We start from the raw sequence: 15,815 nt of genomic DNA, 5'->3' as shown, positions 1-15,815 counted from the left end.
CACAAAAGGTAGAGCCACTTATTGTTTGAGTCTACAGGAAAATTGATTCTGGTCGAATCGATTTTTCTTTTTCTTTTGTTTTATAACGATTTCTGATATTTTTTAAAACAAACGAAAAAATAATGAATATTGGGAACGTTATTCGTTGGATGGTTGGAAAGTTATGTTTATAGCCTAGTCATTAAGATTTTGTCAACTGCCGTCAAATGATGTAGATATCGTTGCATAACTTGAAGACGTCGTAATGATGTGCGTTGATGATGCCATCAATATCTCTCTAGTCTGTCGAAAAGGAAAATGGCGGGATTTTCAAATTCAAAATGGCCGATGGGGGGGGGGGGAAAGTATAGTGTGCACAATTCAGTTGAGCTCGCGTGTGTATATGTAAGATGCTGGCTGCCTGCTCGCCCTTGTTCCTCATCTATTCCTATATTGATCGCGCACGAAAACACACGCACACACACTCCCGGCGGTAAATGGCCCCCGCAGGCGAAAAAACAAAATAGATGTAAATGGTAGAAAAATATTTATACGTGTAGAAAACTAAAACTTTTAATCAAGTTATTCAAAGTAAAATAGAAAAGAAAAACTTGTCGTGTTAAAAATTGATTTTTCCGAGTCGAAATTTAACGCAGGACTTTTTAACGATTTTATTTTTTCTTTATTTAAAAAAATAAAAATTTTCCGCCATTTTTTATTGATCCATTTTTAAAAATTCCCGAGCAAACGACACGCGCCGAGATTGCCTATATTTCTCTGCCCAGCTTTTATATAGAGAGATCCTCGGTATATTTTTCTTCCGTCAAAAGGGCAAAGGGTAATAGGAGATCTCCTTATCGATCGCCGGAAGAAAAAAATTCCGCGCATCCGCATTTGAAAAAAAAAAAAATTCCGGAAAAATGGGAAATAAGCGTAGGGGGGTTGTTATTATATACCTGTATCGACGATGACGTCGATGATGTCCATACTCTTGGCGAAGGCGTCCCTGAGGTTGACGTGATGGAAGGAGACGATGCTGCCCTCCCTCTTTGCCCGCTCTAGGGCCTCTTTGCGCTTCAGGGCCTTCTCCCTCCGCATTTGATTCTTGTAAAACTCTGTGAAATTGTTGACGACGATGGGGATAGGCAAGGCAATGACCAGTACTCCGCAAATGCAGCAGACGCTTCCGATAACCTTCCCTAAGGGTGTGACCGGATAGATATCACCGTAGCCGACGGTCGTCATGGTGATTCCGGCCCACCAGAAGGTTTCTGGAATGCTGGTGTACTTGGAACCGGGCTCGTCTTTCTCGGCGAAATAGCACAGCGACGAGAAGATGAGGACGCCCATGGCCAGGAAGAGCATCAACAGGCCCAGCTCCTTGTAGGAATTGCGCAGGGTGAAGCCGAGACTCTGCAGGCCGGTCGAGTGGCGGGCCAGTTTGAGGATGCGCAGGATCCGCATGATGCGGAAGATTTGAACCACCCGACGCACGTCCTGGAACTGGTCGGAATTGTTTTTCGTCTCGATCAGCAGCAGCGATATGAAGTAGGGCAGAATGGCCAGCAAGTCGATCACGTTCAGGGCTCCTTTGAAGAATTTCCACTTGCTGGGCGAGGCGGCAAAGCGCAGCAGGTACTCGGCCGTGAACCACGTGATGCAGACGGCCTCCACCGTCGCCAGACTCGGGTTGTCCATCGTCGTTCCCTCCGTTTCGCCCTCCTCTTGCAGCGACGGCAAAGTGTTGAGCGTCAGGGCCACCGTCGACAGGATTATAAACAGGATCGAAATCACGGCCACGACCTGCGCGATTCGGACCAATTTTTTCGTTTTGTTGTTTTTTTCCGGTTTAGATTTTTCAACCATCGGATAATTGTATCTGGTTGATTTTGTTTGTTTGTTTGTTCTCTCCGAGGTATCAATTTTCTGATTTTTAAAGGCCAGTACAGTTTTTCAAATTTCGCGGGGGATAGAAATAATTTGGTTTTTTGACATCGAAACGAATCCAATGGAGAAAAATCGTCACAAAAGATAAATAAAAGTTTTGCTGTCGATAGCCAAAACAGGGGGATGATTTTTGTTTAAAAAAGCGGTGGTAGTTTAAGTCGGTTATAATCGTGAATAATGTTAAAAAGACGAATAATAAGAAAAAAATGGGAATTTTTGTTTGTTTGTGGTTAGTTGAAATTATGTACAAAACGTTTTTGGATTCGGAAAAATAGATAATTCGTTCAGCATTCATCACTACCTAAAGTAATAATTTGAAATTTGTAAAATATGAGGAAAAATTCCGGCATCGACATGCAAAATTCGAAATAATTTTGTTTTGGCGTCGTATTCAGTGGTCCTCTCGTGTCCCGACTAGATAAATATAATTCTTAATTGATATCATACCATAAAAAAAAATTCGATGCGAGTAAAAAAAAATTTTTAAAAATTGGGTGAAATAATTTCAAACTATCAAAATTTCCCGCCGTGAAAAAAGTATATACACTACCTTAAGTTGAAACTCTTTGGCCGATTTTTTTTTTAATTAATGACAATTGTTGATGGAAAAAATTTTGAATCAAAGAGAAATGTAAGAAAAGGGTGAAAGAAGTTGTTTTGTTTTCCCAATCATTCGACATGCTCCGTGCTCTTCAATCAAAATTATTTATACAGGGGTGGAAAGTCAGTCCAGAAAGGATTATTTATATCGTGCAAAACATGCCAATCAAATCATTCCCGAGCTGCACACACTCGTGTGCAATCAAGTGCAATGATGCAAAGCTATTATGCAAATAATGTTCGTTTTATTTGATGGGTGGGGTTGGGATTTTTCTCCATTCATTCCTCGAAAATGTTTTATTTTCCTTTTTTCGTTTGTACACGTTAAACGATAATCATCATCATTTATTTGTGATGATGTTGGCGGGAGCTAGTAAGTGTTTCGATCACTTTGCGCGATGGGTAATCGAAACATGTTGGCGTCTAAAAATGTTTAGAAAAGAAATACACAGGGACAGTCTCAAAGCGTATAGAGCTTTTTGATATAGTGAAGATTTCCGTGTCTTTTAATGTTCGTTTTTTAATTGATTTATTTTTATCCAGTCCAGGTAAATTTTGTTTTTTCGTGATTCACTCATTTCGTTCGAAGCCGTGTGTGGGAGGGGGGGGGGATGATTCACAACTGCGCTACATCACCGGTAAACAAAGCCTTTTTCTTTTTAAACCACACAAAGTTCCCGCGGAACTCAAACTATTTAATAAAAAAAAAAGGCTTTTTTTTACAATTTTTATTTGTTTGAGTAACAAATAAAAATTAGCCAACCAGGTGCAATTGTAGCGCAGTCGTTGGCCTCTTGCGAGGTCTTATTGGTTTGCCAGCCAGCTCGCGTGATGATGCATTCATACGGAAAGCACTGTCGTTGCCTTTGCCCATCCGATATTTTTTTGTTTGGAAAATGTTTTTTTTTGTTTTTTTTGGGATTTTTGTTTGTCCATGCGTCCCAACATTTAAGAAAAGAAACTCTCGACAACATCGTCCAATTATTTACCAGACGTATAGAGAGGAGAAATAGAGATAGAATGAAAGAGATAAAGTATAAGAAGGATGAAGAGAAGGAATTAATTGTTTTGTTTTTCCATTTTTTGGGGGAAGCCAAAAATAATTAAATTAGTTTTTTTTTTAATACTTTTTTGTTTGTTCCCACACGGACACACAGAGAAAACAACCAAAAACAGATTGAAAAAAAAAATATATAACACCATCGTCGTTATCACAGACTGTTTTTTCTTGTTTAAAAATCAATTCCCCTAATTAACCAAAATATTGAGCACACATCTATGTGAATATTTACCAAAAAACTGATTGTCTGTCAGTCCGTTTAGAATTATAAATCTAAAAAAAACTATCATCTCTGAAAAATTACCAAACTGAAACAAAAACATCCAAAAAATTCCGATTGTTTTTCACTTTCCTAAATTCTAAATCAAATAACAACAACTGGCTATTCGATATATATACGTAGTCTGACAAAATCCAAATATACATATGTACAAGTCTAACCAAAAATAAAAGAAATATTGTGCGGGAGGCGGGATTAGATTTATAGGACCGCAGAGAGCCTCGCACCCAGCAAAGAGAACAAAAATGACGCAACATTTTTATTATTCAAATATTCCGCCGTCTGCTAGTGTCCTACTACTACTACAACTATACTTTTTGTTTCCCCCCACACAGATGATCAATGGCCCTCCAAAGTCCAACCAACCGACTGTCTGTGTCTCCAACAAGTCCATAATAATAATAATCTCATTTTACTTTCTTTCTTGATACTATTTCAAAATCTATAGTCTCTGCACGGTTTCGAATCCTTGTATATACTATATATTTTCTCGCCGAGGTTTAGTAGATCCCAGCGTCTAGCCAAAAGTCCCTGGGCGCCAGAGAAGGATATTTGATTGGATCACGTTCGTCGTGATTGCCTTTAGGCCACTATTAGATATGCTGTCTATGTCCTATTCACAATGACATGATTAGTCCCCCCCCCCCTAACTCGGTCGCCTTCTTTGCGTGAATAACGAGGGAGGCTCCCATTAACTCGTTAAATCATCCCTGGACATGCACTATACTAAATCCCGCCATGAATTACATTTTTCTAAAATTTCTAATCTAATTGTATTCAAAATTTTTAAAAAATTTCAGGACTCACCCTGGCGGGGAAAGAGGACGTTGGTTTTTCCAGGAGATCCCACAACAATTTCTGGTAGTGGGCGCAAAATCCTTCGCCAAATTCCTCCTCGTCTCTCTGCTTGAGACTCTCGGCCTCCTTGCGCATCTCTTCATGGACGTGCTCCTTGCGCTGGTGGTACTTGTGCTGGCAGCAGGATTCCAGGTAGAGCTCGTCGATGCCCCAGTATTCCAGGTCGTCGGAGAAGGCGATGACGCACATCTCTTCCACCAGGTGGAGTTTGCCGGTCCGGTAAAAATTGAGGATGGACGAAAAGGAGCGCGGATGGCGGTCGAAAAAGTACTCGTTGTCCACCAGCGAATAGTCGTCGCACAGTTCCACAATGGCCTCGTGACTGTTGCAGTCGCGCAGGCGGCCCAGTCGCGTGTGCGGAAGACGCTCCAGCGTCCGCCAGAGGACCTCGTGCCGGACGCCACCCACGTTGATGCTGACCCGGCGGTTGAGCGCTTTGCTCCGCATGATCATGAACGGCTCCGGCGGAAGGGAAGTCATTGAATGCGAGTGATACTGGTGCAGCGGTGCTCCTGGATGGCCAGCACCGGCCGCTCCGCCGCCGCCTGGTGACGACATCATTTGGATCCGCATTCCGGCCATGAGCCGCTGCTCCTCCTCGTCGTCTTGGTCGCCGTCCGTATCACTTCCGGAGAGCAAGCCAACCCTTCCGGCGGCGCTGTGGGCGTCGGCGGCCGAGGAAGCCCTTCCTGCCCGTCTGATGGCGCTCGACATGTTGGGCGTGCTGACGGCCATGACGACACTGCTATTGTTGTTGGCCAACGGTTGTTGTTGTTGCTGCCCATCCAGCGGATGGTGACTCCGTTCGGAGCGCTGCGATCGGCGACTCCACGACGAGCGCCTCTCGGGAACGGAAGATCTGGGACCTGCTGCCGGGTGCTGGCCACTGCCGGCCAGCCATTGTTTCTTCTTGCTGGGCGACTTGCTGCTGCTGCTGCCACTTTTGGCGGCCTTGTTGGCCGCTTGATGATGATGGAGCGGATCAATCTTGGACGGGACCAGAACTGCCACCGTCGGAGTCGTCGTCGTCGTGGGCGTCGTCGGAGCCACGACAACGGGCGTCACTGGGTTGGCCGTGTTGGCTCCCGCTGGCAACGGTGCAAAGTTTGTCGACGTCATTTTGGCCGGGCCGCCTTATTATTTTTAAAAAAGAAGGTAATTCAATTTAAATTTGAATTTTATTTAGATTAAATTTAAGCGGGAAATTTGAAAAAATAATCATTCAAAATAGACAAACTGGATTTATTTGTCCGTTTTGACGGATCAATGCCCTGCGGGATCGATATCGTTGGCCATAAATCGACATATTGCCCCTTGTCCAGTCGAAGGGGCGGGGATGATGAGCATTTCCGGCTTTTCTCTTACTACATTTCCCAATGGATGAAACTACATACAGAGGTCACCCCCCTCCCCACCCATTCACATTCATCATTAATGATCCTTTTCCCCTTAAATCAATCATTCACATCATCCACTATACTAACCACACGGCCCAGCAGAAAACAAACATCACACGACTCTATCGTTCGTCTCCATTAAAAAAAAAGCCTCCGGCTCCTGATGGATATGGGAAAAGGAGGGAGGTCTCCCTTTTGGGCGGTAGGATCGATGGAGAATTCAATTACATGCCATCAACTCTCTCTCCCATTTCGAAAAAAAAATTTTCCCGCCATATAATTCACGAGCGTCTGTTGTGGTCAGGTAAGGGAGGGGGGTGACTATCGAATTATTTCAGAGAGAGGGGGACTTGTGTACACGTACCTTGAGTGGCTGTGGTCTTTGGTGAAGGAGGCGTAGAGCCGGGCAAATAAGTCGAAATGGATGCAATGGCCGTCGAGTTGTTGTTGCCCAACTTATTGTCGCTCATTCCTCGATCAGACTGGCAATCTGCGGAAGAAAAAGAAAGTCAAAACATTTTTCCTTTTGTGTTGGACAAAGAAGAAGAACCGCAGCCGATTCAATTGAGCAATCGATCTCGCCATCGTACAGTCTATACATCTTTTGTGTTGTGTATAGAGAGGCTATCAAGATTGTGTGTCCACTCTTGCCATAGATTGTATTAGTAGATGGTTCCAGCTCTCCATCTCTAAGATGGAAACTTTTCCCTTTGTTTTCTGTGATCAGAGATGGGATATATACACACACACAGTGGCAAACATATAGCTCCCCCACATACAGTTTCCTTTTTTCTGGCTGCAGGGTATTATATAAGGTACATATCAAAAGAACTATATAGTGTGTAGGAGAGAGAGAGCCCTTGCTGAGACACTCGCTAGTGTACACACACACTGGGTGTAGAGTAGATATCCTAAAAAGCCCAGCGAGAGCAGGGCCGCTTTTATTGATCTGCTGCAGCGCCAGCCACAGCTGCTGCTGCACAGCCACTGTGTGTGTTAAAAGAGGGGGGGGGGGCCTAGATGTTTTGTTTTCTCTCTTTTGATATTATGTAAAATTACATGGGGGAAAGCGATCGGAAAGAATGTCAACAAGAGATGGTGAGCTCTTAAGTAGGTACGTATTATTGAGAGAAAAGAATCAAAAGCTCTCAGGATTCAGGATTTTGTAGCGGTGGAGCCTGTTGCCATTGAATCCACCCTCGCACATTTTTATTTGGGTTGAGACCCATCAGGTTTCCCCCCAGGTAAATGGCCGACTCTAATTCAATCAAAGCTCGTGTATGATTTTTCAGGTGGGAGTTTAAGTCCTTTTCTGATGTCATCAACTGACAATTGAATAGCGAGTCCTTGCGGTTTTGTCGATCCGACTAGGAAACTGGGATAATTATCTTTCATATTTAAGGAGCTCGTATGTACGTTGGTTTTTTTGTTTTCCAGGGTATCAGACATTAGGAGCAGAGTCTGCCGTTCATGGACTGTCGCTGCTGGCACCCTAACGGACTGGATGCCGGGAAACTGCCGGGCTATAGTGCACACACGCAAAGGGCGCTCTTGCATACAGCTCGGGCTCACACAGAGAGACGGGAGTCGTCGCTTTTCTGAGACGATCAATACACCAGCAGCAAACACGTTGCCTAGGAGCTATCGAGGTAGATATATATACTAGACACACACACGCACTAACACACACACAAAAGCTCCTGACTGCTGTTGGCTCCAGGGTTGTTCCCCCTGCTGGCGCCATTACATCGGCCAGATTCCTTTTTCATTTTAGTTAAAAATTCAATTGGACAAATGATTTTTGAGATTTTGATTTACGCTGATCGATATTAGACAATAACCGGACGTCGTTGTGATATCAAAATGACTTGGACGATATCAATTGTTTTCTCTTTCTTGTTGTAGAATAGATTGGAGCCCAAGCGAAAATTCCGGTGGGGGGTTTTTTGGCGGATATGTGTGGACTGGGGGCTGTTGGATATATAGTCTCTTTCTCTATACCCGGGCCGAGTCGTAGGGCACGCGATAATACCTGGAGACGCCATCACATCCAACTGGTGTCGAGGGAATTGGCGCTGCTGCCGTCGTCTCATGGCGTCGAGCCAGCGCCAGCCAGCCAGAGCAACACATTTTTTCCCCTTTTTAAGATTCTCTTTTCTTTTTCGTAGATAGAGATATATGAAAGGCGGGGGGTGGGGGGGATATGAAGCAACAGCGTTTGTCGGGATAATAACGAACGGACCGTGATGATGGAAAGCGAACCGTGCGGAATATCGTTAGACCCGCTGGGTTGTATGTGTTTTGCGGGACGATAAACCAGACATTTCATTTTTGTTTTTTTTACCAGATGGAGCGACAAGGTGAAAAGAAAAGAAAAGGAGAAACAAATTTACTATAATTGAAGTTCAGCATTCGTCGATGGGTGATCAAAGCGCTGGACCAAGAGCTGGATCAGCGACACAACGTTATTGGGTAAGCCGGACACTCTACCATCACCACTTCTACCGCTACCACTACCACTATTAAAGCAGGACATGAATTCGATCAAAGACGATGACACTATCGATGATGGCCAGCAGCAGAAGGACGGCATTATCAATTCCATTTGTTTTCTCTTTCACTTTGATTGCATTTCAGGAGAGTCGGGGGCCGGGGGAGAAGGAGGATTAGGATCTTAATTATCTTTAGACACACTCTCTAGAGCACACACACACTGGCAGCAGCACTATTAGGAGCCAAAAAGGAGACTATATAACACACAGAGCAGAGAGAGAAGAAAGTGTTTGTTCACTGAGACGACACAAATCGCGTCTAATGGCGACGACGACACGCACCAACTACCGCATTCTCGCGACGACACTCGGCGCCAGGCACCCAGCACGGCCCCCACGTCTTTTTTTCTTTTTTTATTGCGACGACATAATGATTATTCGACAATCTTCACGCACACACAGACAGACCTTCCCTTTTTTTTCAATTCCGGCTGGAATTTCACGAAATTCTGCAAATGATTGATCAATCAAAATAGCCGAACAAACACAGAGCAGAGTAGTTTAGTCTAATGAACCTTCCGGATGATTGCAAAGGTGGAATTTAAAACAAAATAATAATTAATTTTAGTTTTTCGGATGGGATTAGAGGAGCGGTGAAATGGATTGGAGAGAGAGAGTTCAATTTTGAGCTCGTTCAACACCGACAACCCACCCGCAACTGGATATTTCACTGGGCAATCGTCATCTTTGTGTGTGTGTCTTTGCGTAGGATTTTCCTCTAGTCGTAGTGTGTGTTCCATGCGCTGCTGGGCTGCCCGGATGAGAACCTCCGACGTCTGTCCGCCTCTCTCCGCCCCATTCGCCGGCCCGTTCGTTATTGGTTGGAGAGTATCCCGAGCGCAGGCGCTCGTTGCAAAAAAAATAATAAAATAGGAGAGTTTGCCTTCCTCCTCCCGCTCTTCATCCACTTCAGCTAGCTGCTCTGTTATGTGGTGGTTTTTTTTTAAGAAAAAGAAAAAAGGAGCGAGAAATTGATCATTTCCCCATTCAAAACAGACGGTGCTGCCATCTGTTATTAAGTCAACACATGCTGATTGGCTCGATTAATCTTTAAAAAAAGAAACGGATTTCGAACGAGATTAGAATGTAGATTGACTATCGGACGAGTTGAAACTGACTCTCTCGAGTGTGTGTGTGTGTTCAAAGGGTGACTGATTTAGACTTAACTGGCGTTTAGCCAAAATCTTGTCAACCCGAAAAGTTGACATGAAATTCCGACGTGAAGCGCTGCCGCTGCCAACCTTCCAAAGCAGACGAAATAATTTAAGAAAGAATCACAAGTGTTTTCTTTTTGTTTCTTTCGTCGTTTCATCAGCTTATTATTAATATTCAGAGGTAAATTATGTCTCGGGATTTTTTAAAATTGAATGTTAACTGTTGAAGAATTGTGTACAAAAATTGAAATGTTTACCATGATGAGAAAAACCTGAAAGTAGGTTTTTGTACTGCATAAGCACTCTGTCTACAAGGTTGCTCACGATTTTCCTTGCTCAACCTTGCAGTCTTAAATTAGCGGTTGGGTCTTGTTTTTTTTTCTTTCTCGGCCAAAGACAGAAGGGGTTCTTGCCTAAACACTCATTGCCCCCATTTGGTTTGTATCCATCTCAGTAGGACCTAACCCGTTTACTGTGGGCAGCCAGCCCCATAATGAACTCGATTGTTTGTTTCTGTGTGGTGGCGTCAATCCTTGCTGTGAAATCTCAGATTCTAAACAACCACATCTTTTGTTTTCCCCCGTTTTCAGGGCTTGAAGCCGTCCATCAATTGAAACCCTCATTTTCAACCCTTGGAAAGGACTCAACATGGTTCGTGGACTTGTAAGTTGCATTTTGTTTACTCACTTGACCCAGATGCAGAATAACCACAGATGCTCTAAATCCCGGTACTTCATCACTAACAATAAAACACCATTTTTTCTCACTATAGAAAATTTCAACTAAACTTTTTTTGTGTGTGTGTGTGTGTGGGTGGTAGGGGTTTTTCAAACTTTATTTTTTGTTATTCGATTGTCTGAAAGGCTTGTGGGTCTTGTATATACGAACCGGTGCGTCCTTTCATCCCATTTCCACTATGCGCGATGTTGAATATTTGTCCGGAACCTCTTCACTTTCGGCCTCTTTTCCCTCGCCTGTTTTTTCTTGTCCCCTTCTTCTTTCCCGGTTCTTAAAAAAAATTTATTTTTATTTTATTTTTTTCAATCTTATTTTATTTGGTGTGTGTGTGCTTCTCTAGTATAGTCGGTCTGGAACGTCACATACCGCGCTGTTTTAAAAATAGCCACATCGAGGACCGAGTGTGAGAGATTTTCAAGAGGTTTTTTTTTTTTCAAACTATAGACGCCGGGGTGGTGGTGGTGGTGGTGGGGCTGACACACGCACGAAAGTCGTGTCTGCACGGTGCGACGCCATCTCTTGTGAATGTATATTTCTCGCCCGTCCCTATAACAACGCGAGAGTCACTTATATTTCTTTCATCTCGGCTCTCTTACGTCTACACCACCTCTTCCTTTCTCGGGTTTTTATTATATATTCCAATCTCCTCTCCGGCTACTTTCAATTCAGTTTGACTCTCGCCATCTCCCCCTCCTTTCTATTTGTCCAATTCAATTGAATTTTCATTTTCTTGTTGCTGCTGCTGTTGACATTCGATTCGATTTCCCCCTTTTTTTTTGGGAACATTGGGAGCTTGTGGGATCGTCTTTCTTCCGCGTTCCCGTACGTATAGCTGCTGCTCTTGTTTTCCGTGTTATATGCTGCTGTATAACTGACAGTGTCAAAGTGATAACAAACAAAAAACCCCACAGGGGGGAAACTTGCTCAAAACTAAACCTCTCGAGCCGCGTCGTTTCGAGTTGCTTTCTTTGCATTTTCTTCCTGGAGATTGTGAAGAAGGAATAAAAAAGGAAGGATCTCTCGACGTCCGACCGATAGGAGTAACACACAAGTGTCAGCTGCTCCCTGTGTCTGTGTGTGTGTGTGTTTTCGTTACGCAGTGCCGAAACGACTCGAGTTTGTGTGTGTGTGTTTGTTACATCACCAATCGAGTTGATCGCCGACGAGTGCAGTTCTCTTCATCAGATTAGGAGTGGAGAGAGGGGAAATGAACAACATCTTCACGTTCACGGTAGCTGGACATTGAAGAAGAAATCGATTGCGTCCATCCATTCAGGAACACTCTCATTCAGTTCTATATACACGTCGCTCTCTCTCTCGTTGCTGATTGGATCGGATCATGACGATCCTGGCAGCTGTTTATAACCTGGCCCTGATCCTCTTTATCGCCTTACATTTGGCAGTAGGTGGCGCAGTAAGGGACACACCAAACCCGATCGCATCCTCTTTTTTTCTTTCCTCCACCCTACCCCGTGTGCTTTATCTTGTATCTTCACATATTCCTTTAGAGCACCCTAATAATAAATCATTAGATACCAAGCTGTAAAACAATTTCGTTTTTAAAATTAACCATCGACATCGTTTTAATTTGTTTTATTTTATTTGTTTCTTTACAGTTGACGTTCGGTGTTGGAATCTACGCCGGAATCTACCTCAGTCAAAACTACCAGGTATGTCTGGTTTTAACACTATTAGGTATGCGTACATATACGCGCCAGACTCAAAAGCATTTATGTGAGTCGGTAGGATGGATGGAGAAGAAGAAGAACAAACTTGGTTTATCTCTTCCCGGTGGCATTCCAGTGTCACAAGACCGGAACCTAACCTCCCACCCACTCCCGAACTCTGAAATTGTTTTGAGTGTATTGTTGTTCCGGCTAGTCCGTGCAGGACGGGCATTTTTTCCAGTCAGAGATAAAAGCAGAGGCCGGCTGCACAGACGTAAAACAATAATAATATTCAATGAATCTGGGCAGGAGATCATTCCAAAAGGAAAATGGTAGAGAAAGAAGAGATCTTTCTCCACCATTATACCATTTTCAAACTCATAAGAAATCATGTCGGGAGACTATTTTTAACTGCGCTGACGATGGAGATTGGAAACTGGTAAAGGGAGGAGGGAGGAGTTGGATGGTTTGACCTTAATCATTCCCAAGTGATTTCGACTTGTTTTTTGACTCGTTGCCCAATGTTTTTTTTCTCTCTCGATGGAGATTCCCGTCAATGGCGGTCGTTCGGTGACGGCAATTTGTTTTCACAACCCCGTGAATAATATCTTCTTCCACTGTTTTTCGTGTGTGTTTTTTGTGTGTTTTAGATTCCGAGAGTGGACGAGCCAAAAGTCATGTGGGAGAAGATCCAGTCGATCATGGAGCAGTACAGGAAACCTCCGCCATCAGGCGACAAATGAAAACTATATATTTCTCTCTCGCTGTATAGTTGTCAAACCCCCGACCGTTTACATCTTTTTTTTCCGATTTGAAGCCAACTTCCAAAATTGACATGAAACTGTCAGTGCCAGTCTTGTTTTTAGGGAATCTAAAATAATAATACAGAAAATGCCAATTGGAAAAAAAAAAGTTGCATTTGAAAATCCCGCCTCTTGGCTGATGACGTAAACAAGACACAGTAACAAGACAGTCTTTCCGGGAGTCTATTAAATCTTTACCGAGAGTTTTTAAACTACTTTGAAGTGCAAGGTCAATCTCTTTTGGGCGCGATTAGATATTCATGTCGTATGTTCGATTCAGTAGATTGGAAACAGCTAATGGGAAAACGGTGGGTGGTCTCTGACGCAATCCCTTCCTACGTGTATTCTGTCGTCTTCCGGTGTTCGACAAGATTGGATATCGACTCCGTGTCCCGTTATTGGTTTACCGTCGTTGCATGTGGGAGGATGTTTTGAATGAGAGTCCAGCGAATATGTTTTGGCCAAGAGTCCTGTCAAGGGGTACACGTAAGGAATGTAATCATTCACGAAATATTCAAATGCGTCGTCTCTGTGTGATCCTTCGGGCAACCTTTGTGGCATTGTGGGCGATTCTCGTCCACCGTGAAACATCGTCCAATTGCCGATCTTGACATCTGAGGGAGATTGATCTTTTTAAAATTGATTGGATGACATAAGGTCAACCATTTTTTGATAAAAGTTGAATCGCTAGCTGATGATTGAAGACTTGTGTAATCGTTCGCGATTTAGTTTTGTAGTTATGAATGAAAAGCGGTTTAGTTGAAATCTTCAAAGAACATTCTTGGCTTTTTAATTGAAAAACGGACATCTGTGCCAATTCCTTCAACCGTCTGACATCTTCAAAGGTTAGTTATGCGTGTTACTACTTTCGTCCCAAGTCTAGCCCAATCAAATGTTTAATTATTAATGCTGAATTATTACTTTCAAGATAAGCCTCGACAAAATTCCCGTTTGTCGTGTTAAAGTAATATAATTTTGAACGACCGTTTTCCGTGACTCTTGGTTTTTATCAGAGATAAAAAGCAAAGCTGTATTACTCTTGCTCAATTTTGTGTACGTGATTTGTTCATTTGTAACGCGTTGCTTTATTATATTATGCCAGTTTAGTTCCGAACGTTTGGTTTCAACCATGCTGAAACTCATTTTCTTCTTATTTTCAGTGAGGCTTCTACAGTTGCTGATTGGCGGATCCTCGGCTGCGTCGTGTCCGCCGTGTCCCCAGAGCGATCCAGCAGTGGCTAAGGAACGGTTAAACAATGATTTCGAAATTAATGGTGTGTTCCCGTGGGTTGATGAGTCCCAGATTGGCGTTCGATGGCAAATCGAAAACCAGACATCACCCTGGGAGTTTGAGAATGTAGCGCCTCAACCGCTCACCGGTAGAAATTATCTAAGAGTCCATCGCGGGCAGTCTTTTTCTTCGTTTGGAGTAGCAATTCTTCGGAGCCAGACCTTTAGACTTCCAGCATGCCAAAATGATTTCTCTTTCTCGTTCTGGATACGTTCCAAATGGCCCCAATTCACCAATCTCGAGGTAATTATTCATCAGAGAAAGATGTCCCATGTTGTTTCCAATGGGAATTAATAATTTTTAAAAATATTTCTGTAGTTATACATGTCCAACAATGGAAACGAAAGGCTGCTCAGCAGTTTGTACAATTACTCGAGCATTACCAATGGGATTTGGCGATCTCAATCCGTTCTTCTTGAAGGTGAACCAGCTTCTAATGTTTCGGTAAGTCTTGTTACGTTAAGTATTGATATAAAGCCCATTTTTAATTGTTGTTTCACCACTGTGTGCAGTTGGTGTTTTACGCTTATTGCGGCACAGAAAAAGAAGATGCTGTTGCCATCGACGATTTACGATTTTCGTCTAAACAGTTGACAGTCACATCGCCTTTTTGGACGACAACTTCTAAATCGCCAACTAGTACTAAATCAGCGGGTAAATTTTTGACTGAACCAACGACTGAACCAACTACTGAACCCCTGAATGCCTATACAACTGATACAATGACGGACCCAACAACCGACCCAACAACACAAACTACTCCATCGACGACTACACCAGCGACTACAATCGACCCACCAACTGACTCACCAACCGACCCACCGACTGACCCAACAACCAACCCAACAACACAAACTACTCCATCGACGACTATACCAACGACTACAATCGACCCACCAACCGACCCACCGACTGACCCACCGACTGACCCACCAACCGACCCACCAACCGACCCAACAACACAAACTACTCCATCGACGACTACATCAACGACTACATCAACGACTACAACCGACCCAACAACACAAACTACTCCATCAACGACTACATCTACTGAGCCTTGCTCTTGTCCTACGGTCGAACCTTGTTACTAACCCACTTCTGCGTCGTGCAACGGTTAGTTGAATTTCTTGATAAATATTTCGTCAAAGTCTCTCACAACTCTATCTTATTGAAATTTACTTTGGATATCCCAAATCAAATTTCTCTATTTCGTTTCAGGTAAAGCCACATTGTCGGAAATAACATTCGTTCTTATTCAGGAGTTCAATTTCTTCAGTTAGTCATTCATATTACCACTTGAATAACTATTCTAATTTCTTACAATTATATAATAATTCGTAATAATTAATTACGATTGAAATCCCGCATGCCGAAAGATTAAGAAGAAACTGATTTCATTTACTGAGGCTGCTGTCACTGCTGTAAATGATCTAAATACCCACAACGATTTACCCAACAAATAATAAATTAAATTTTAGCTACCACC

At 43.1% G+C, this 15,815-nt stretch overlaps 2 protein-coding genes across 9 annotated transcripts in view; one reads left to right on the top strand and one right to left on the bottom strand.

Moving 5' to 3' along the window:
* Positions 1-9,574, bottom strand: part of LOC124208095 — a 20,786-nt gene extending 11,212 nt beyond the window's left edge. The window contains exons 1-4 of one of the 2 annotated variants that reach the window (XM_046605810.1): positions 8,515-9,574; positions 6,486-6,611; positions 4,674-5,857; positions 936-1,782 (exon numbers count right to left, since the gene is read on the bottom strand). In XM_046605810.1, the coding sequence (XP_046461766.1) occupies positions 936-1,782; positions 4,674-5,857; positions 6,486-6,611; positions 8,515-8,533 (2,176 nt within the window). In that variant the 5' untranslated portion in view covers positions 8,534-9,574. The remainder of the gene's footprint in view (positions 1-935; positions 1,783-4,673; positions 5,858-6,485; positions 6,612-8,514) is intronic. The other variant, XM_046605809.1, reaches the window with a different exon arrangement.
* On the top strand, positions 5,745-15,815 carry LOC124208103 (cell wall protein SED1-like). Of its 7 annotated transcripts, XM_046605819.1 has the most exons (9): positions 5,745-5,879; positions 7,559-7,770; positions 8,469-8,593; positions 10,418-10,490; positions 12,182-12,235; positions 12,883-14,569; positions 14,645-14,770; positions 14,839-15,442; positions 15,548-15,815. In XM_046605819.1, exons 6-8 carry the CDS (start codon positions 14,165-14,167, stop codon positions 15,418-15,420), a joined length of 1,113 nt encoding a protein of 370 aa, XP_046461775.1. In that variant the 5' UTR covers positions 5,745-5,879; positions 7,559-7,770; positions 8,469-8,593; positions 10,418-10,490; positions 12,182-12,235; positions 12,883-14,164; the 3' UTR covers positions 15,421-15,442; positions 15,548-15,815. The 7 variants fall into 7 exon arrangements, 6 of the variants coding, with proteins under 6 accessions (XP_046461775.1, XP_046461774.1, XP_046461776.1 ...); XM_046605818.1 differs by lacking the exons at positions 5,745-5,879; positions 7,559-7,770; positions 8,469-8,593 and adding an exon at positions 9,739-10,008; XM_046605820.1 differs by lacking the exons at positions 5,745-5,879; positions 7,559-7,770; positions 8,469-8,593 and adding an exon at positions 10,108-10,188.

Source organism: Daphnia pulex, chromosome 11 (assembly GCF_021134715.1).
Source record: "Daphnia pulex isolate KAP4 chromosome 11, ASM2113471v1".
NCBI lineage: Eukaryota > Metazoa > Arthropoda > Branchiopoda > Diplostraca > Daphniidae > Daphnia > Daphnia pulex.
This window is presented reverse-complemented; position numbering and strand designations above follow the sequence as displayed.

Bases quoted from the DNA above. Each gene is read 5' to 3' on its own strand.
- LOC124208103 (XM_046605819.1), top strand. From the start codon at position 14,165: ATGCTGAAACTCATTTTCTTCTTATTTTCAGTGAGGCTTCTACAGTTG. The intron at 14,570-14,644 runs GTAATTATTCAT...ATATTTCTGTAG, and splicing joins CCCAATTCACCAATCTCGAG to TTATACATGTCCAACAATGG. The intron at 14,771-14,838 runs GTAAGTCTTGTT...CACTGTGTGCAG, and splicing joins AACCAGCTTCTAATGTTTCG to TTGGTGTTTTACGCTTATTG.